The sequence below is a fragment of the Bos grunniens genome, chromosome 27 (genome assembly GCF_055505025.1).
Source record: "Bos grunniens cultivar Pamir isolate PY7600 chromosome 27, Bosgru_T2T1.0, whole genome shotgun sequence".
NCBI classification, from domain to species: Eukaryota; Metazoa; Chordata; class Mammalia; order Artiodactyla; family Bovidae; genus Bos; species Bos grunniens.
This window is the reverse complement of record NC_141191.1, coordinates 39,260,142-39,276,035: the sequence shown is the minus strand read 5'-3', so window position 1 is coordinate 39,276,035 and position 15,894 is coordinate 39,260,142. Positions and strand designations below refer to the sequence as shown.

The window sequence follows — 15,894 nt, the reverse complement described above, 5'->3', positions numbered from 1 at the left end:
TTCATAGATCTTTTCACCTCTCAACTATGGATAATATGGTTCCTAATTTATTTTAATCTGTTGCTGCTTTTTTGGCCGTACCTCACGGCTTGTGGGACTGAACTCAGCCCCTCTGCCATAAAAGCGCAGAGTCCTAACCACTGGGCTGCTGGGGAATTCCATGTACAAATCTGTTTTGCTTAACACATACACCTTTCCTTTGGATTTACAGGATTCTCTCTCACGTCACAAATATTTATCACTGGTTATTTTAATTTTGTTTATGTATTTAAAGCATAAGACTCCTAGTTTTTATCCAATTCAACTAATGAATCTCACCCTTCATAGTTTTTGCTTCTAATGCACAATTAGAATTTTTTTCTTCTAATTCGTTATTTTCTGTTAGTATTTATAGGGTTTCATTTTTTAAACATTAAAGTTTTCAATTTCTCTGGAAACCATTTGGGTATATGATACAGAGCAGGAATCTAACTTTTCCTATCAAAACACCTACCAATCATTCCCAAACTATTTAACAAATAACCTTTCCCTATTGGATTAGAAAATGCCACTTTTATCATATTATAAATTTTTATATATACTTGGACTGGTTTATGGATCATTTGTGTCACTGGTGTCTGTATTTTGTTGCACGGGTACCAAGCTGTTTCCATTAGGGTAAGCATTACAATTTTTTCTTCTTCTTCATTTATATACTTATGAGCAGAATTTTCCCGGTGGTACTAGTTACTGCTAGAAAGACCTGGGACATAAGCAAAGGTGAACATAACCCTCTCTCTCTTAAATGTTTATTGGTTCTAAGGACTTCTCAGTTGGTTCTCTTCTATTTTCTGGGTGGACACACATTATCTATAAATAATGATCATTTATTTTTTGTCTTTCCAGTATTTTAATCTCATTTCTTTTTCTTATTTCATTTTCTAGAAAAGTAACAACAGCTAAATCTTATATAGCTTCTATATGCCAGGCAATATTCTTAAAGTACTTTACATATATTAATTCATTTAATGCTCACAAAAATTCTAGAGGGTAGACAAAACTATTAGACCATCTTAGAGAAATGGAGGTATGCCGAAGGTTATACAGCTAGCAAGGGGCAAAGCCAGGATTTTTAGAGTGTCAAGAAAAAAGTCAAATAATATTAATAGATTAATACTCATCTTCATCTTATATTCTTAACTTTACTGATAATTTCATGTACCAAGCTTATTGTTTATTCTTCCTTTAACTTATGGAGGAGGCATAATACATTTATCTACTGTAATAGAATTAAGTTATTATAACAGATTTAATAATATTTCTGGGATAAAGCTTATTTTTACTATAGCACTGGATTGAGTTTGCTACTCTTCTTTTCAGATTTGTTTAAAGAATACTGATAAATGAGATGTTAGCCATTTGAAAATAATAGTAATAAACCCATTATGTTAATACAATATATTGTTTATGAAACACAACTACTTTCTAAAAACGGTGAGAAGAGTGGCAATGTTTTTTACATTCTGTGATTCAAATCACTGGTTTACTCGAAGACAGCTGGGTTCTCCTGTTTCTACATGCGTCTGATGTGAGGGTTTTTTGGCTGAGGTTCATGAAGGAAATCCAGTCTAACAGATATGCAGCTGGAAGAGAGGGCCTGAAGACTCTCCAAAAGGGTCCTCAGATCACAGTCTAAACTGCGGTTGCAGACCAGAAGCAATGGACTATTTGCCTTAGGTTTCGGGGAAGACTAAGAAATTGCACTTTTTTCTGGTCAAGGCAAACAAAACAAAACAAAACAAAACAAAACATCACTGGAGAAAAATAAAGACTGGTAGATACGTAACCATATCAAGTTAGTGGATAAGTAATGATACTTAATTTCACCCACACTTTTAACACTGAAAATCTATGGCTAGGTAATAAATGGGTCATGATACATTTTCTAGAAAATCGTAACACAGTATTTTTATCATCCTGCCAGGTCCTTAGACTTTGCGCTCTGTTCTGTCTTGCAGGACACCAGATTTTCCTTTTACCACCTGACTGCTAGTGGGCCCTCTTCCTTTGTGGCCCTTTCCTCCTCGAGAAGATGTGTTAGAGGACGACTCCCTTACATCGGCTTGCCCTTTAACTACATCTGTCTCTTTAAACGTCACCCCTGGCCTTTCTCTTATGCCCTTAAACTGTGCGCTGGAAGGCAGAATCTTTAAATTCCATGCCTGGTTAAAAAAATTTTTTTTGGGGGGGGGGGCATCTGGCCCTTTAAGAAGATACACTTAATTTGAAATCCTATCCCTGCAGTTTGTGATCTAATTTCCTTTTTTTGTTTTAAATTTGATTTCCAATTTTGAGTGAACTTAATCTTTCCAGTGACCATTCCTACTCACCCTCAGGCCCCTTTGCTAGTTCTTCCTGATGTTTTTCTCAGTCTGACTTTAGTTGTCTCCAAGCACCTGGTGGGGTGGGGGTGGGATCTGCTCCTTCCCTTTGTCCACAGTCACGGTTCAACTGGGGCGTTCCGTCTGCAAGTCAGGTTGAGGGCGAGAACTTTCCTAGACGTGTGCTCATTTCACAGTGTGTGGGAAGACTTTTGGGAAGTGGCTAATCACAGAGCCACCTTGGTCTGCAGTTACCCGGAAGCCCTAACACTATGTTCTTAACTGCAAAAGACATTACCAGATTTTAAAGGATTAGAGCTGAGTGAGGGGTCCTTTACCTGAATGTTTCTTCCTGGAGCTGCTCTAACTGAGTCTGGAGCTGCAGATGCCTCCTTCCTGCTGGACTGTTAGGATCTTCTATAGAATCTGATTGATTAAGTCTTTCCATTAATACCTGATTCTCGACCAACAGACTGCTTTTCTCCTCCTGCAGTGCTGCGACCTGTTAGAATGTAGAAAGACAGGGGTTGTTTTCTCAATTACGCTGGAATCTGCATTAATCACTTGTAAATCACCATTATGAATTGTGTGTGTGTGTGTTAGTTGCTCAGTTGTCTCCAACTCTTTGTGACTCCGCAGACTGTAGCCTACCAGGATCCTCTGTTCATGGAATTCTCTAGGCAAGAATACTGAAGGGGGTGGCCATTCCCTACTCCAGAGGATCTTCCCGACCTACACTGCAGGCAGATTCTTTACCATCTGAGCCGCCAGGGAAGCCATTATGAATTAAAGCCTGTTTTTAAAGAAGTACAAGTAATGTCCACTTAAAACATTTATATTATTTAGGAATATTGTACAGACAGACCAGTATGTAAAAGCAAGCAATAATTCATTTTTAAAATTTCCTATTTGAAAAGACAATTCACCAAAGAAGACATGTAAAAGGCTTCACAGGTGGCTCAGTGGTAAAGAATCCACCTGCCAATGAAGGAGATGCAAGAGATGCAGGTTCGATCCCTGGGTCAGGAAGATCCCCTGGAGTAGGAAATTGCAACCCACTCCAGCATTCCTCCGGGGAAAATTCCATGGACAGAAGACCTGCTGTGCTACGTACATGTGGCCGCAGAGAGTAGGGCAAGACTGGGTGAGAAAGCAGATACACACCCAATGGCAACTAAGTACACAAAAGAGACACTCACGATTACTCGCCAAGGAAAAGCAAGTTGAGACCATAATGTTATATCCATACACTCACTCCCACTAGGAAGCCGAACATTAGAGACTGGCTGTACCAAACGCTGGCGAAGATGCACACAAGTGGGATTTGACACACCGGTGAGAATGTGTACTGTTCTGAACGCTGTGAATACCTGGTTTGCATTTTCCTAAAAAATTAATCATGGAACCACCGCATGACGCAGACAGTTTACTCTTAGGTATTTATTTACCACAGAGAAACAAGACATATGTCCACAAGGAGATGCAGAATGTTTATAGCAGCTTCGTTTGTAACAGCTTCCCTGGTGGCTCAGATGGTGAAGAATCTGCCTGCAATGCAGGAGACCCAGGTTCAGTGCCTGGGTCAGAAAGATCCCCTGGAGAAGGGAATGGCCACCCCTTCAGTTTTCTTGTCTGGAAAATCCCATGGACAGAGGAGCCTGGCGAGCTACAGTCCATGGGGTCGCAAAGAGTCAGACAGGATTGAGTGACTAACACAAACACAGAAAAACAAATATTTATCAACAGGTGAATAGCTAAATAACAGCACATCCATTCAACGGAAAACTGTTTGACAACAAAAGAATTAACTATTGATACCAACAATATGAATGAATCTCAAAAAAAAAAAAAAGAAGCCAGGCAGAAAGAGAGTACAGTGTGTGTGACTCCTTTTACATGTGATTCTAGAAGATAAAAGCGAATCCACAGAGACAGGAAGCAGCACCGGGACTGGAAGAAGACGACAGAGAACCCCGTTACCCTGACTGTGGTGATGCCAAGAGGCATCAGAATTGTACACTTCAAAAGTGGGCAGTTTACCTTAGGCCAACTACATCTCAAGAACCTGGAAAAGCAGAAGCCACCTCCACTTCCAATTCTCCATCTCCGCCCCTATTTCCTCTTGAACCTGTTCCAGCAGGGCTCCTGCCCCACCACCCCCAGGACCAGCGGAGCTCTGCTTCCTGCGGCTCCCAGAACACCTCCCTCTCCTGGTCCTCTCCATGGCCCCGCCTTGGGGCACCCATGGCTTTTCCCTCCTAAATACACGGATGTCTTTCAGTAGCTGGGCTGTAAACACCACTTATTCACTGAGAGCGCAAATGTTTCTATTTCCAGCCTGGGATCCCAAACTGGGATCCTGTCCACGAAGCGTCTGACTTTAACCTGTGCAGGTGGGACTCTCACCTGCACCCCGGCCAGCCTGCCCGCCGTCTCCCCATCTCAGCAGTGCTAACTCTGTCCTTCCACTTGCTCAGTCAGGATCCGTCACAGCTCATCCTCACATCTACATCCACTCTTTCAGCAAACATCAGTGGCTCTGCCTTCAAACAGATTTCCGCCACTTCTTACCACCCCTCAATTCTGATTTAAGCCAACCTAAATTTTCACCTGATTGTTCCAAAGGCGTCTGAATCAGTCTCCATGAGTTGGCCCTCCCCCTCGGTCTAGTCTCCACCGAGGAGCCATCAAAACCCACGAAAATAAAACTCGGATCACAGGATGACTCTGCTAACAAGCCTGCAATGGCTTCCCCTTTACTGAGCCTTTCCCAAGGCCTGTCTGGCCTCTGTGGACGGTTCCTCTCTCCAGCTCCACTCAGGTGCGCTGATCTGGACGCTCCTCCGGGGAAGACTGGGAGGCCAGCTCCTCCGCGTTGTTAGGATCTCTTACAAACTCACTGCCTCCGCTGGCAGGCTTTGCTGACAACCCATCAGAACAAATTCCTCCTACCCTGCTCCCCCGAGTCTCCCTCTCTCTAGAACTCTTATCGGCACACGACAGACTGTATTCTTATCCTGTTTATTGTCTGTCTTCTCCGTGCGCACTAAGCACCTGGGGGCAAGGATGTTCATCCAGTTCTGTGTTCCCCTCAACTTCACTGTATCCACAGCAGCCACAGGGCAGGGGAAGGTCTGGAGTGGGTGCTCAATGTCTGTTGAATAAACGAATGCGTCTGAAATGCCAGCTGTCTATCTTGTCAGATTTCCATAACCGCACGAGTGTTTTCTCAGAATAGACCAACAGCTAAATTCTATACCGTGCGTCTATTTCTGCTCTTGTATTCTTTTTAAAATAAATATTTAAGGCTTTAAATCTTAAAAACTCATTTGTTCCTAATTTCTTTTAATTTATGTATTCATTTTAACTGGAGGATAATTGCTTTACAATGTTGTGTTGGTTTCTGCCATACATCGTCAATCAGTTCATGAAAGTGAAAGTCGCTCAGTCGTGTCTGACTCTTTGTGACCCCATGGACTATATACGGTTCATGGAATTCTGCAGGCCAGAGGACAAGCTGTGAACAGCTCAGCCCTTCAGAGCCACGGGTCTCGCCGTGAGTCCTCAGCCCCGACTCTGCAGCACAAAAGCACCACAGACAACACACCGAGCGATGAGCTGGCCTGTACCACCACGTCACTCATGAGACAGCGGGCCAATCCCAGAGCACGACTGAATGTTATACTACCAAGGATAATACTTATATTCTGCTGGTAAAAACAACCAATCTTATTATCGTGAATAATTTATGCATAGCTACATTTTAAAATCTGAAAAGCAACTAACAGCACTCACATGTGTGCATGCTCAGTCGCTCAGTCGTGTCCAGCTCTGTGTGACCCCATGGACTGTAGCCCACCAGGCTCCTCTGTCCATGGGATTTCCCAGGCAAGAATCCTGGAGTGGGCTGCCATGCCCTTCTCCAGGGGCACTTACATTATGACTAGGTATTATTTACTATACAACCGAACAAGTCTGCTCTCATCACAATTCTACCTGCATCCGAAGCAACGACCAACTATTAATGCCTTCAAAGAAAAATGCTTCTGGCAGAAAACATCAGATCTGAGTACCACTACCCAGCTTTAGTAAGTATCAATATGCGGCCAATCGTGCACCATCTGGACCTCGTCCACTCTCTCCTCCCCTCTGGTTTTGCTGTAAATCCAAGACAAATACATTTTATTTCTTATTCTCTTTTTATCAATGAAAGATTTCTTCAACTTCATTTTTAACTATTCTACTGGATTTTTATTTTGACAATTCTATTTTTAATTTACTTAAGTGTTCCTCTCAGTCTGAGGGGCTTCCCTGGTGGCTCAAACAGGAAAGAATCTGCCTGTAGTGCAGGAAACCTGGGTCTAATCCCTGGGTCAGGAAGATCCCCTGGAATACTAAATGGCACCCACTCCAGTATTCTTGCCTGGAGAATCCCATGGAAAGAAGACCTGGCAGACTACAGTCCACGGGGTCATAAAGCATCAGACATGACTGAGCGACTAATATTTCATGTGTTTCTTGATCTCTGACTTTTTTCTTTTGAAAACAGCATCTTGTCCTTACTTTAGAGATGCAGCATCTTTGCCAGTTTCACAGGGGCATTAAATAATCAAAGAGAAAACTTTTCTACTACCCCAATTTCTCTACTTCCTCTAGGGCTAGTTTCCTGTTCACCTTGACCCTGCTCTTTTTTGCTACGCATTTTTCCTCATATGCTCTCTGTAAACTCGAGAACCCGGAAAGGTCAAAATGCAAAGAGCCTAACCCTGCGGTACTAACACTGAGTCTATCGTCCCATACTTCTGTTCGCTTAACTCTTTAGAAGAGAACCCTCTGGTAGCAAGCCGGCTTCAGGTCAGGGTGTCTGCAGCGGGTGACACGCGTTGGGGGCGCTCTCCTCCAGGAGACCCCGTTGTACCTCGCTGCAGCCTTCTACCATGTGGGGGTGGGGGTGGGGGGCTCCGTGCCATTCTCTGGGGTTTGGCTACAGCAGCCCATCCCTCTTTATTGTTATTTTTAAAACTATTTATCTTTGTTTTTGGTGGCACTGGGTCTCTGTCGTTGCGCTTGGGCATACTAGTTGCAGCAAGTGGGTGCCACGCTCCAGCTGGGGTGCCCGGCCGTCTTATTTGGTGGCTTCTCTTATTGCAGAACATGGGCTGCAGGCGCCCAGGCTCAGTAACTACGGCCCTCAGGCCCTACAGTGCGGACTCAGAAGTTGCGGGGCACAGGCTTAGCTGCCCCGCAGCATTTCCGGGGCCAGGGATTGAAGCCACATGCCCTGGGTTGGCAGGCAGATTCTTACCTATTGGAACCCCAGAGAAGTCCCCATCCCCTCTTATAAGAGTTCCTGGTCACTGCATTGCTCCTCTTAGGCCATTCAGCACTTTTCCCAACTGTCTTTGGCCTTCAGAAGTGGATAACGAGTGTGGTGTGCTATTGCTGGCTGTAACCGAGCTGCTTGTTAAATACTCAGGAGACAGGTGAGCAGACTGTTAAACCATTAGCAACTGGTACTGGTCACTGGGAGTGTGTATACCGTGGAGACTGGTAAACACTACAAAAGTCAGGACTTTTAAAAATCTCCCCCTGTCTCCTGAGTGCTGGTCTCCCTCCTCTTTCTCTTTTTGTAGGCTTATCCCATTTTAATTAATTTATCGTGAATTTAATGGAGTTGTGAGAAGGAAGGAAAACTCTGATCTTTGCTAGGTCTGCACTCTTTTCCCAGGATTTTTCTTCTCTAATTAGGCTGTGTTATAGTCAAACTGAACTGCAAGAGGAACCCACTGTGTGTGGTGGGACCCACAGAGTGCATTTCAGACAGGTGGTCTGGGAACAGCCCTCTTACCTGCAGATCCAACTCGTGGCACCTTTGAGCAATTTCTTCCTTGGCCGACAAAGCTTCATTTAGTTCTTCTGAAGTTTTCTTCAGCTGGGCAGAGACAAAGAGCTACAGTCAGCACTGGAATATGACACGGCAACAGCTAATAACCACACATGTAGAGCACAGAACTCCCTTCTCTTTCTGCAGACAGCAGAAATCAAGAACCCTTTTGCATGAATCAAAACAAGACATTTCTTTTTTTTTTTTTTGATGCGTGATAAATGTTCAATGAACAAATCTGGAAATTTATAAATAAACTTCGCATTGTTTGGAAATAATTTAGACCAAATTTCTGTTGTTAAGTAGCCACTTCTAACTGTGAATATCTTTTAGTCCTAAGCTTTGTCTTTTCTGAACTTTGAATTTTGTTCTCTTGTACATCTTTTCTTATCTGGGCTACCTGGTTCTTGGTAATGTTTTGATTCTGTAATAACTGAGAAATTTTACTTTGGTAAAATCTATACAAGCTAGAACAGGGGTTCAGCTGTTAAAATAAATAGCTAGTGTATTTCAACACAAATGTTCAATCATATTAAACCTCTGTGTTAATTTCATCAGTTTCAGAATGAAAGGTTTTTATTACCCTGATTCTCAGCACAAACCAAACAGTCCCATTATTATGATAAACTCTAAGTTAGCAATGTATGAAAACATTAAAGTTAATTGACTTTTTAGAAGAAAAAAATTGATGAAAATAAAATTATATTGGCTTTTCATTTCATGTGATCAAATCTCTGCATAATAGATACAAAAACAAAAAGTGCATTCAAGGTAACAAGTTTAAACTCAGATGCCACAGAGTAAGGAAAAGACAAATAACAATTTGGGCTAAAATTATAGCATACCCAAAGATTTTCCTGCAAAACATTTAGAAACCATGGGGAAGAAATGAGAGAAGACAACACGAAGGTTTCTATTCATGCTGTGGAACGGAGGTCCCAGAGCAGAATACAGCGACTGACAATGCAACAACCTTTCATTAAAAAGCAGTAATTAAAATTACAAATCAACTTTTCTGTTAAAAACTGTAAGAATATATTGCAGAGTTCCTTAGAAAAATATAATAGCTCCTTAGTGCATTTAAGTATCTCCTGACAGACTGTTCACATCTTCAGAAAGATGAAAGGAAAAAGAAACTTTTGTCATTGAAGAGTAACATGAAATAAAAGGCAAAATATCTTTTGTGTTCTAAATAAATTGTAGGACTAATGCATGCCATGTTCCAGGACTGCATCTATTTTCTTAAACGTGGCATACAGAAAGCTATCACTAACAGAAAAAGAAAAACCATGACTAGAAAACACAAAATATAGTAAATTAAAGAAGCTAATTTATTTAATAAATTATGTTAGTTACAAATTACAAATTTTATTACAAATGTTTACCATCCATTAGTAAAGTGGCTTTAAAAAAAAGTGACCGTAATTCTTGCATTTTAGGTACAAAATAAAGAATTACACCAATATATTTCATGAGCTGAAACATCATTTTCATTAACATCCAAAGTTAACCCTTCAACCTCTGCACAAATAGAAACAATGCAAAACCAGGTACCTGGCGATCAAGGTCAACATAGGCATCATTCCCAGCAGACACAGGGGACTCTTTACTCATCAGCTGAAATCAAGATTTAAATGATTACAACCAGGAGACAGAAATGACATTTGACATAATACACTTACAACAACAAACGTGAACGCCTGGCTGCCAGAGAATTGTAAAAATTACAATGAAAAACACAAGTGTAAAAGGAACATTTTCTTATGCATCGAAGCATTGTTTTGCAGCAGGATTAGCCTTCACCTAAAATCATACGTGTGCAACTTCAGGGCAGGGCCAGTCATGAGAATCAAGTGTTAGCTAGCCTCACCACGAAAAAAAGACAAGACTTTACGTTGAAATGTGGCTAAATATTTTAAAACACTGACTTCTCAGTACCAAAAAAATAGCATTGCTAGGTAACTATTTCTGAAAAATAAATGTGGCTCAGATCAGTGTCAGCCCAAATGAACTGCTGATGCTCAGAGATGACACGCGTGCAAACACAAATCTACCTCTCAGCCTCTCCCACCCTTGTGCTGCTCAGAGAAGATCCAGGCGGTGTGTGAGAGTGTGGGGAGAAAGGGTAAAATTCTGACTGTGACAAATGTTGGGGGCACACAAAACATGTCCCCATTTTCTCCTGTTTCCCATCTTATATTCTGTAAAAAGGACAAAAGAGAGGGACGATTAGAAAGGTGGGGACATCTTACTGAGAGATCTTGTCACTTCAGCCTTTATCCCACTCTTTACAGAGCTGCTCCGCTCAGCTGCACCTTCTTCTCTGTATCAGTGGTTCTCCAAGTGAGGGCCCCACACCAACACTACCAGCATCCTAAGAACTTGCCAGAAATGCACATTCTTGGGTCCCCGGCTCAGATTTACTGAATCAGAGACTCTGGGGTTAGGGCCCAGGACACACACTGAAGTTTGAGAACCACTGCTCTCTAATCCTGTCATGAGAAGAGTCAAAGTCCCTTAGCATAATTAGGAAAAAAAATCTCAGGAAGTATAAAAGAAAACTGGCTTCAATTTTTTTATGCTTTCATGGTAACAATATTAATAAAAAGATGTTCAAAACAGTTTTCTTCCAATTGGGGAAAAAAAACAACCCAACACAGAGAAGATGAAATTCAGAAAAAAAATACAAAAATAAATGCATTATTCTACCATCTGGAAATAACCACTTCTGTAATTCTGAACTATGTAAGAAGCCCCCTGTGCCACGGGCCGCACACAGCTCAAGAAAGAAAGACAGCTCAGGGATAAGGGCGGTGCTGGATCTGACTCAGGGCAGCGGCAGAGGGGCTGGGCACGGGAGTGAGGCGTTTTCCTGCAGTCTTCTTCCCGTCCCCACTGTTACAAGTTAGTCCCGCCGGAGCGCAGCAGCACGCCTGGCACCCCACGCCAACACCGCCTTCTCCAGGTCACTCACAGACAGGGGGTCTGCCTGCCCCTCCCTCCCGGGCCCTGCGCTTCCATACTCCCCTCTGGTTTTCACTCGGCCCGTCACCCTTACGGTCACGTCCCGCCTCACTCTGCTCAGACTCTCCGGTGAACGTCACTGTTGTCCCGGCCCGGAGTTTACTCTTTTGTCGTCTTCTCTTTGACAACTGCCTCACTCCGGACGTCGGCTGATACAGTTCAGCATCTGTTTAATCAGTTACCTTCACCTTCCGGCCTAGGCTTCGTGGCCTATTATTTGGTTCTAATATAATCAATTCTCTTACCTGAGTACCTTCTCCCAGGGAAAATCTCAATCCAAAACCAACCCAACCACCTTTCTCTTCTGTCAAAGTTGCCTGTTTCGGAAGTATAGCTGTTTCTCCATCATCAGCCTCTTTACTCCATTAGAGATTATTCCAAACCGTTCCTGCTTCTCAAACCTCGCCAACTCTCCCTACTCTTCATGACCAGACTTTGCCTTCAGGTAAGAAATTCCTCAGTTTCCTGTAGAACGGACAGCATTCATGCCCACCGTTCCTCCTTCAATCTGGTTAAAACTTCAGTGCTGTTCCTCCCACCCCAGGCTGATCCCTCCACTTAACACTCTCGACCCTGTCTCTTCCCAGCTTCTCAGACCCTGGACCACCTACCATTTTCTTGTGTTATCTCAATCTCTCTCCTGCTGTCTCCTGGGGCTTCCTCCTATTAGCATTTAAAGAACTGAAGGACTATTATGTATTTGACTACCATTCACATCTCTCCAAAGAAGATACTATAACACAGCCAGGAAACACATGAAAAGATGCTCAAGGTCACTAGCCTGGAGGGATATACAAATAGGCCAGGATGAGAAAGCACCTCCCATCCACTCGGATGAGGGGCAGTTACAAAGGCCGACGATGGGGGAGAGGAACCAGAATCCCGGGGAACTGCTGGGGGGAGTGGACAGCGATGCCAGCACCTGTGGGAAGCACCCTGGCACTTCCTCAAAGTTATACACAGGGTCACCACATGCACCAGCAGTTCAGTTTCTCGGTATATATTCAAAAAAATTAAAAACAGGTGTTCAAAAGAAAAAAAAAAGACCCCATATACACGTTCACAGCAGCACTGCTCACAACACCCCAAAGGTGGAGGAACTCGCGTCCACAGACAACGCGTAACACAGTGAGGCCCACCCACACGTGGACGACCACGCAGCCGCGAAAGGAGCCAAATACCGAGACGTGCTACAGAATCACCTTGAAAACGGCCAGGTTTATAGCTATGTGTATTGTACCACAATAAAAAAAATCGCCATCAGCAGCACCTGAATAAAGACAGTACAATCATCTTACAAAAATGCTTCTTCAACCCCATAGGCCTGTCCAGCCCTCAGGCCCTCCTCCAAGGCCTGATCAGTCACCAGGCCTACGGACCAAAGCTCTGCAGCACTCAGTCTGCCCGCACTCGACCCGACACTGTAACCAGGTCAGCTCCCACCCTTCTCAGCGGACAATTACTAAGGTCGCACCTGCTCTCCTTTTTCTGGCTGTGTTTTCCTCCAATCCATCCTTCTCACTGCCTAGAGTTTCTTAGATACAGACTTGACAGTATTTTCTCCTTCAAAGTCTATTCACTGGTTTCCAAAATTCCACCTCGTTCAACATCCTACTGATTTTAGGGCTCTCCTGCCTCACCTCCAGCCCCCGCCACCTCCCACGTCTGCTGAACAAAAGCAAACTCTCCAGAATGTTAACAGTCTCCGGATGGCTGGAGGCTTTCTCTTCTGCATTCTCCTATCTTTCTATAATAAAAGGTACTGTATCTTTAGCCAGGTTTGCAGCTCCTGTGTTCCCATCTGCCCCCGCCCCCCAGGACTGCAGCTCGTCTCCTCCCCCAGGGCTCAGCTGAGATGCCACATCCTCTAGTAAGCCCTCCTCACTGTCCCCATACCGACTGACTTTTCCCCATGATGGTGATTTTCACTCTGAACACTCTGGAGGTGTCTGAGCTCCTTGTCTGGCCAGCTCTTCCTTTAGACTCTCGCTCTGTGTGACAAGAGACCTTTTCCACAGTTGTATCCACCGGCAGGCTGCTATTGTCCCTCTGCATTCTAAACACCCAATGGGCATCTGCTAAGTGAACAAGATGAATATGCACGGAACAGACATATCACCTGAATATCCACCTGTACATACCTTTTCATATGTTGCTTTGTTCACTTGACATTTTAAAGGCCTTCCCTTTGTCGGAAGATACTTTTGGTGACAAATTTTTATCAGCTACATAATAAACCATGGAGTGGAGGTGCTATAATGTCACCTTCTTGACAATGGAAATACACTATTTTCACATTTTTGTTAATATAAAATAGGCTAATAAAGTTGTGCCCAATCATGGCCTGAATTTCTACATAATTCCTTGGGATAAGATTCACAGAATGAAAATCAGTCAGTTACAGATTTCAGTGAAAAAGAAAAACCCAATTAAAGATACCTTTTATTACAGAAAAATTTGAGAATGCAGAATAGAAAACATCCAGCCACGTGGAGACAGTTCACATTGTGGAAAGTTTGTTTTCACACATCTTAATTTTTACTTTTTAACAAAAATGGGATTATACTGCTTGCGTGTTCTGTATCCTACCTTTTTAAACCTAATATGCTATAAACTTGGCCCACGTCATTACTTTTCAAAAAATATGCTTTAACGCTTACATAAAACGCCAACGTATGGTTGAATCATACTTCGTTTGTCCATCCCCCTGTTGCTGGGCACTGAGGTTATTTCCTGTGTTTCAGTCCTAGACAGTAAGGCTGAATAAACGGACCTGAGGTGACACAGCACAGCCTCACGGCGTGGGCTCTGCATTATCCGAGTTCTAACTCTGCCGCTGCTTCTGGTGTGAACCTGAGCTGGTTGCTCACACTGTCGAGGCCTCTTGTCTCCTCTCTTCTACAATGGGGACAGTGCCAGTACATACTTCAAAGAATGAGATGTAACCTTTTTAAAAGGTTTTAAATTGTGGTAAAATATCTGTAACATAAAAGCTGTCATTCTAACGATGGTTATGCGCACTCTTCAGCAGCATTAATCGCAGCTGCAGTGAATGTTGGGTTAGTATTAACAGATGTGACGTGTTTACTGAGTACCAGCAAAGAGCAAGTGTGAATACACGCTTGCTATTACTATTATCGCTGTCTACCTTTGTACTTCGGACTTCCTCAGGATAAACTCCTAACAGTGGAATTACAGGATCAACCACAGGAAGGCAGGACAGTTAGCGGCCCCCTTATTATTTCTTCCTGTTTTTGCTTAGTAACAGGACCCTCACGTTCTCGCTGGGTCTGTGACCACCTGGAATAAAGAACACATTCTCCAGCTTCCTCGAGTGCCAATGCAAGAAACAGCTGGATAACAAGGGTGAGAATTCCTAGACGTTTTCTAAAAGGAAGTGGAGAACCTTCCTTCGGGCCCACCTGCTGGCCAGGATGTGACGTGAGGACTGGTGCACACGCTGCCAGGGCAGACCACAGGGCTGGAATCACGTGTTAGAGATGGCAGACAATGAGCGGCACGTAGCTGGGCTCCTGATGCCAACAAGCCAACCCGAGACCACTGAAGGGCAATTCAGGCTCACATCTCACTGACCGTCGCTGTGTTATCTGAACACTCACAACCCTGAGTCTTACCCTCCTACCCCGGATCAGTGCTAGACTGCCAAACCGATCCTCTGTTAAAAGCTTTGCTTTGTAGTAAGGTCCTGTGTAATAAAGAACACTCTGGCTGACCTCTGTCCCCATGTATTAGAGGGAGGGTTGGGGCTTTGAGCCACTGGGTATCAGCCTGACTTCTGGGGAGGAAGGTGGTTGGAAATTTCGTTCAACCTTGTGGCCAACGATCCAATCATTCATACTTACAAAACGAAGCCCCATCAGAACTCTGGACACGAAAGCACAGGTGAACTTCCCTGGGTGGCAGCAGCACTCCGCGTACCGTCACACATTAATGTGCCAGAGGTAACACCCCTTGATTCCACAGGGAGGGGACAACGGAGACCGAGTTAAGGACCCCCCAGACCTCCACTGTAGGGAGCCATCATCACTGAGCTCTACAAGTTATTCCAGCAAATGACCTCATCTGAGGGTGAGCGGGGACCTCTGCATCCAGTCAGTCGGTCGGATCGAACAGAAGATACTTAATTTGCATTCAGCATTTTTCATGTTTGTCTGCTGTATTTTTTCCTGTTACTTACTTACATTCTGCAGTTCCTTTAAAGGTTTCTCCCACTGCTTTTATGATTAAAAAAATTCTCCCCTCCTAAGATTCACCAGTTATTAATCTATCTTTCATTTTCAATACTACAGTTCTATGTTTAACATCTGATGGAGTTAAAAACATACTGCCCCAAAATATGCACCCTGACCTGTTGACTATTTCAAGCTGAAGGAATTGAGAAAGAATGGGGACAGGAAAGATTTCCTGACCTTCCTCGGAAGCAGGTCTTAAGCCCCTCTCGGGAGAGGTACACTCCCAACGTCAGAGGGGAGACGTATCCACACCTCCAAGGTCACAGGGATGCAAGAGGAACCGGACACCAGGACCCATTGCTGCCCTTTTTCCTCCCTGTCACATTTTCCCACAAGACTCTCCACTCTTCATCAAACCCACGCAGGCTGAAAC

The 15,894-nt window shown here is 43.7% G+C and overlaps 1 protein-coding gene across 5 annotated transcripts in view; it reads right to left on the bottom strand.

Annotated features, from left to right (window-relative positions):
• The window catches only part of HOOK3 (hook microtubule tethering protein 3), an 88,566-nt gene that overhangs the window by 40,785 nt on the left and 31,887 nt on the right, over positions 1 to 15,894 (bottom strand). For all 5 annotated transcript variants that reach the window (XM_086380479.1, XM_086380480.1, XM_086380481.1 and 2 more), the window contains 3 exons: positions 9,799 to 9,861; positions 8,209 to 8,292; positions 2,699 to 2,862 (listed from right to left, as the gene is read on the bottom strand). In XM_086380479.1, the coding sequence (XP_086236605.1) occupies positions 2,699 to 2,862; positions 8,209 to 8,292; positions 9,799 to 9,861 (311 nt within the window). The remainder of the gene's footprint in view (positions 1 to 2,698; positions 2,863 to 8,208; positions 8,293 to 9,798; positions 9,862 to 15,894) is intronic.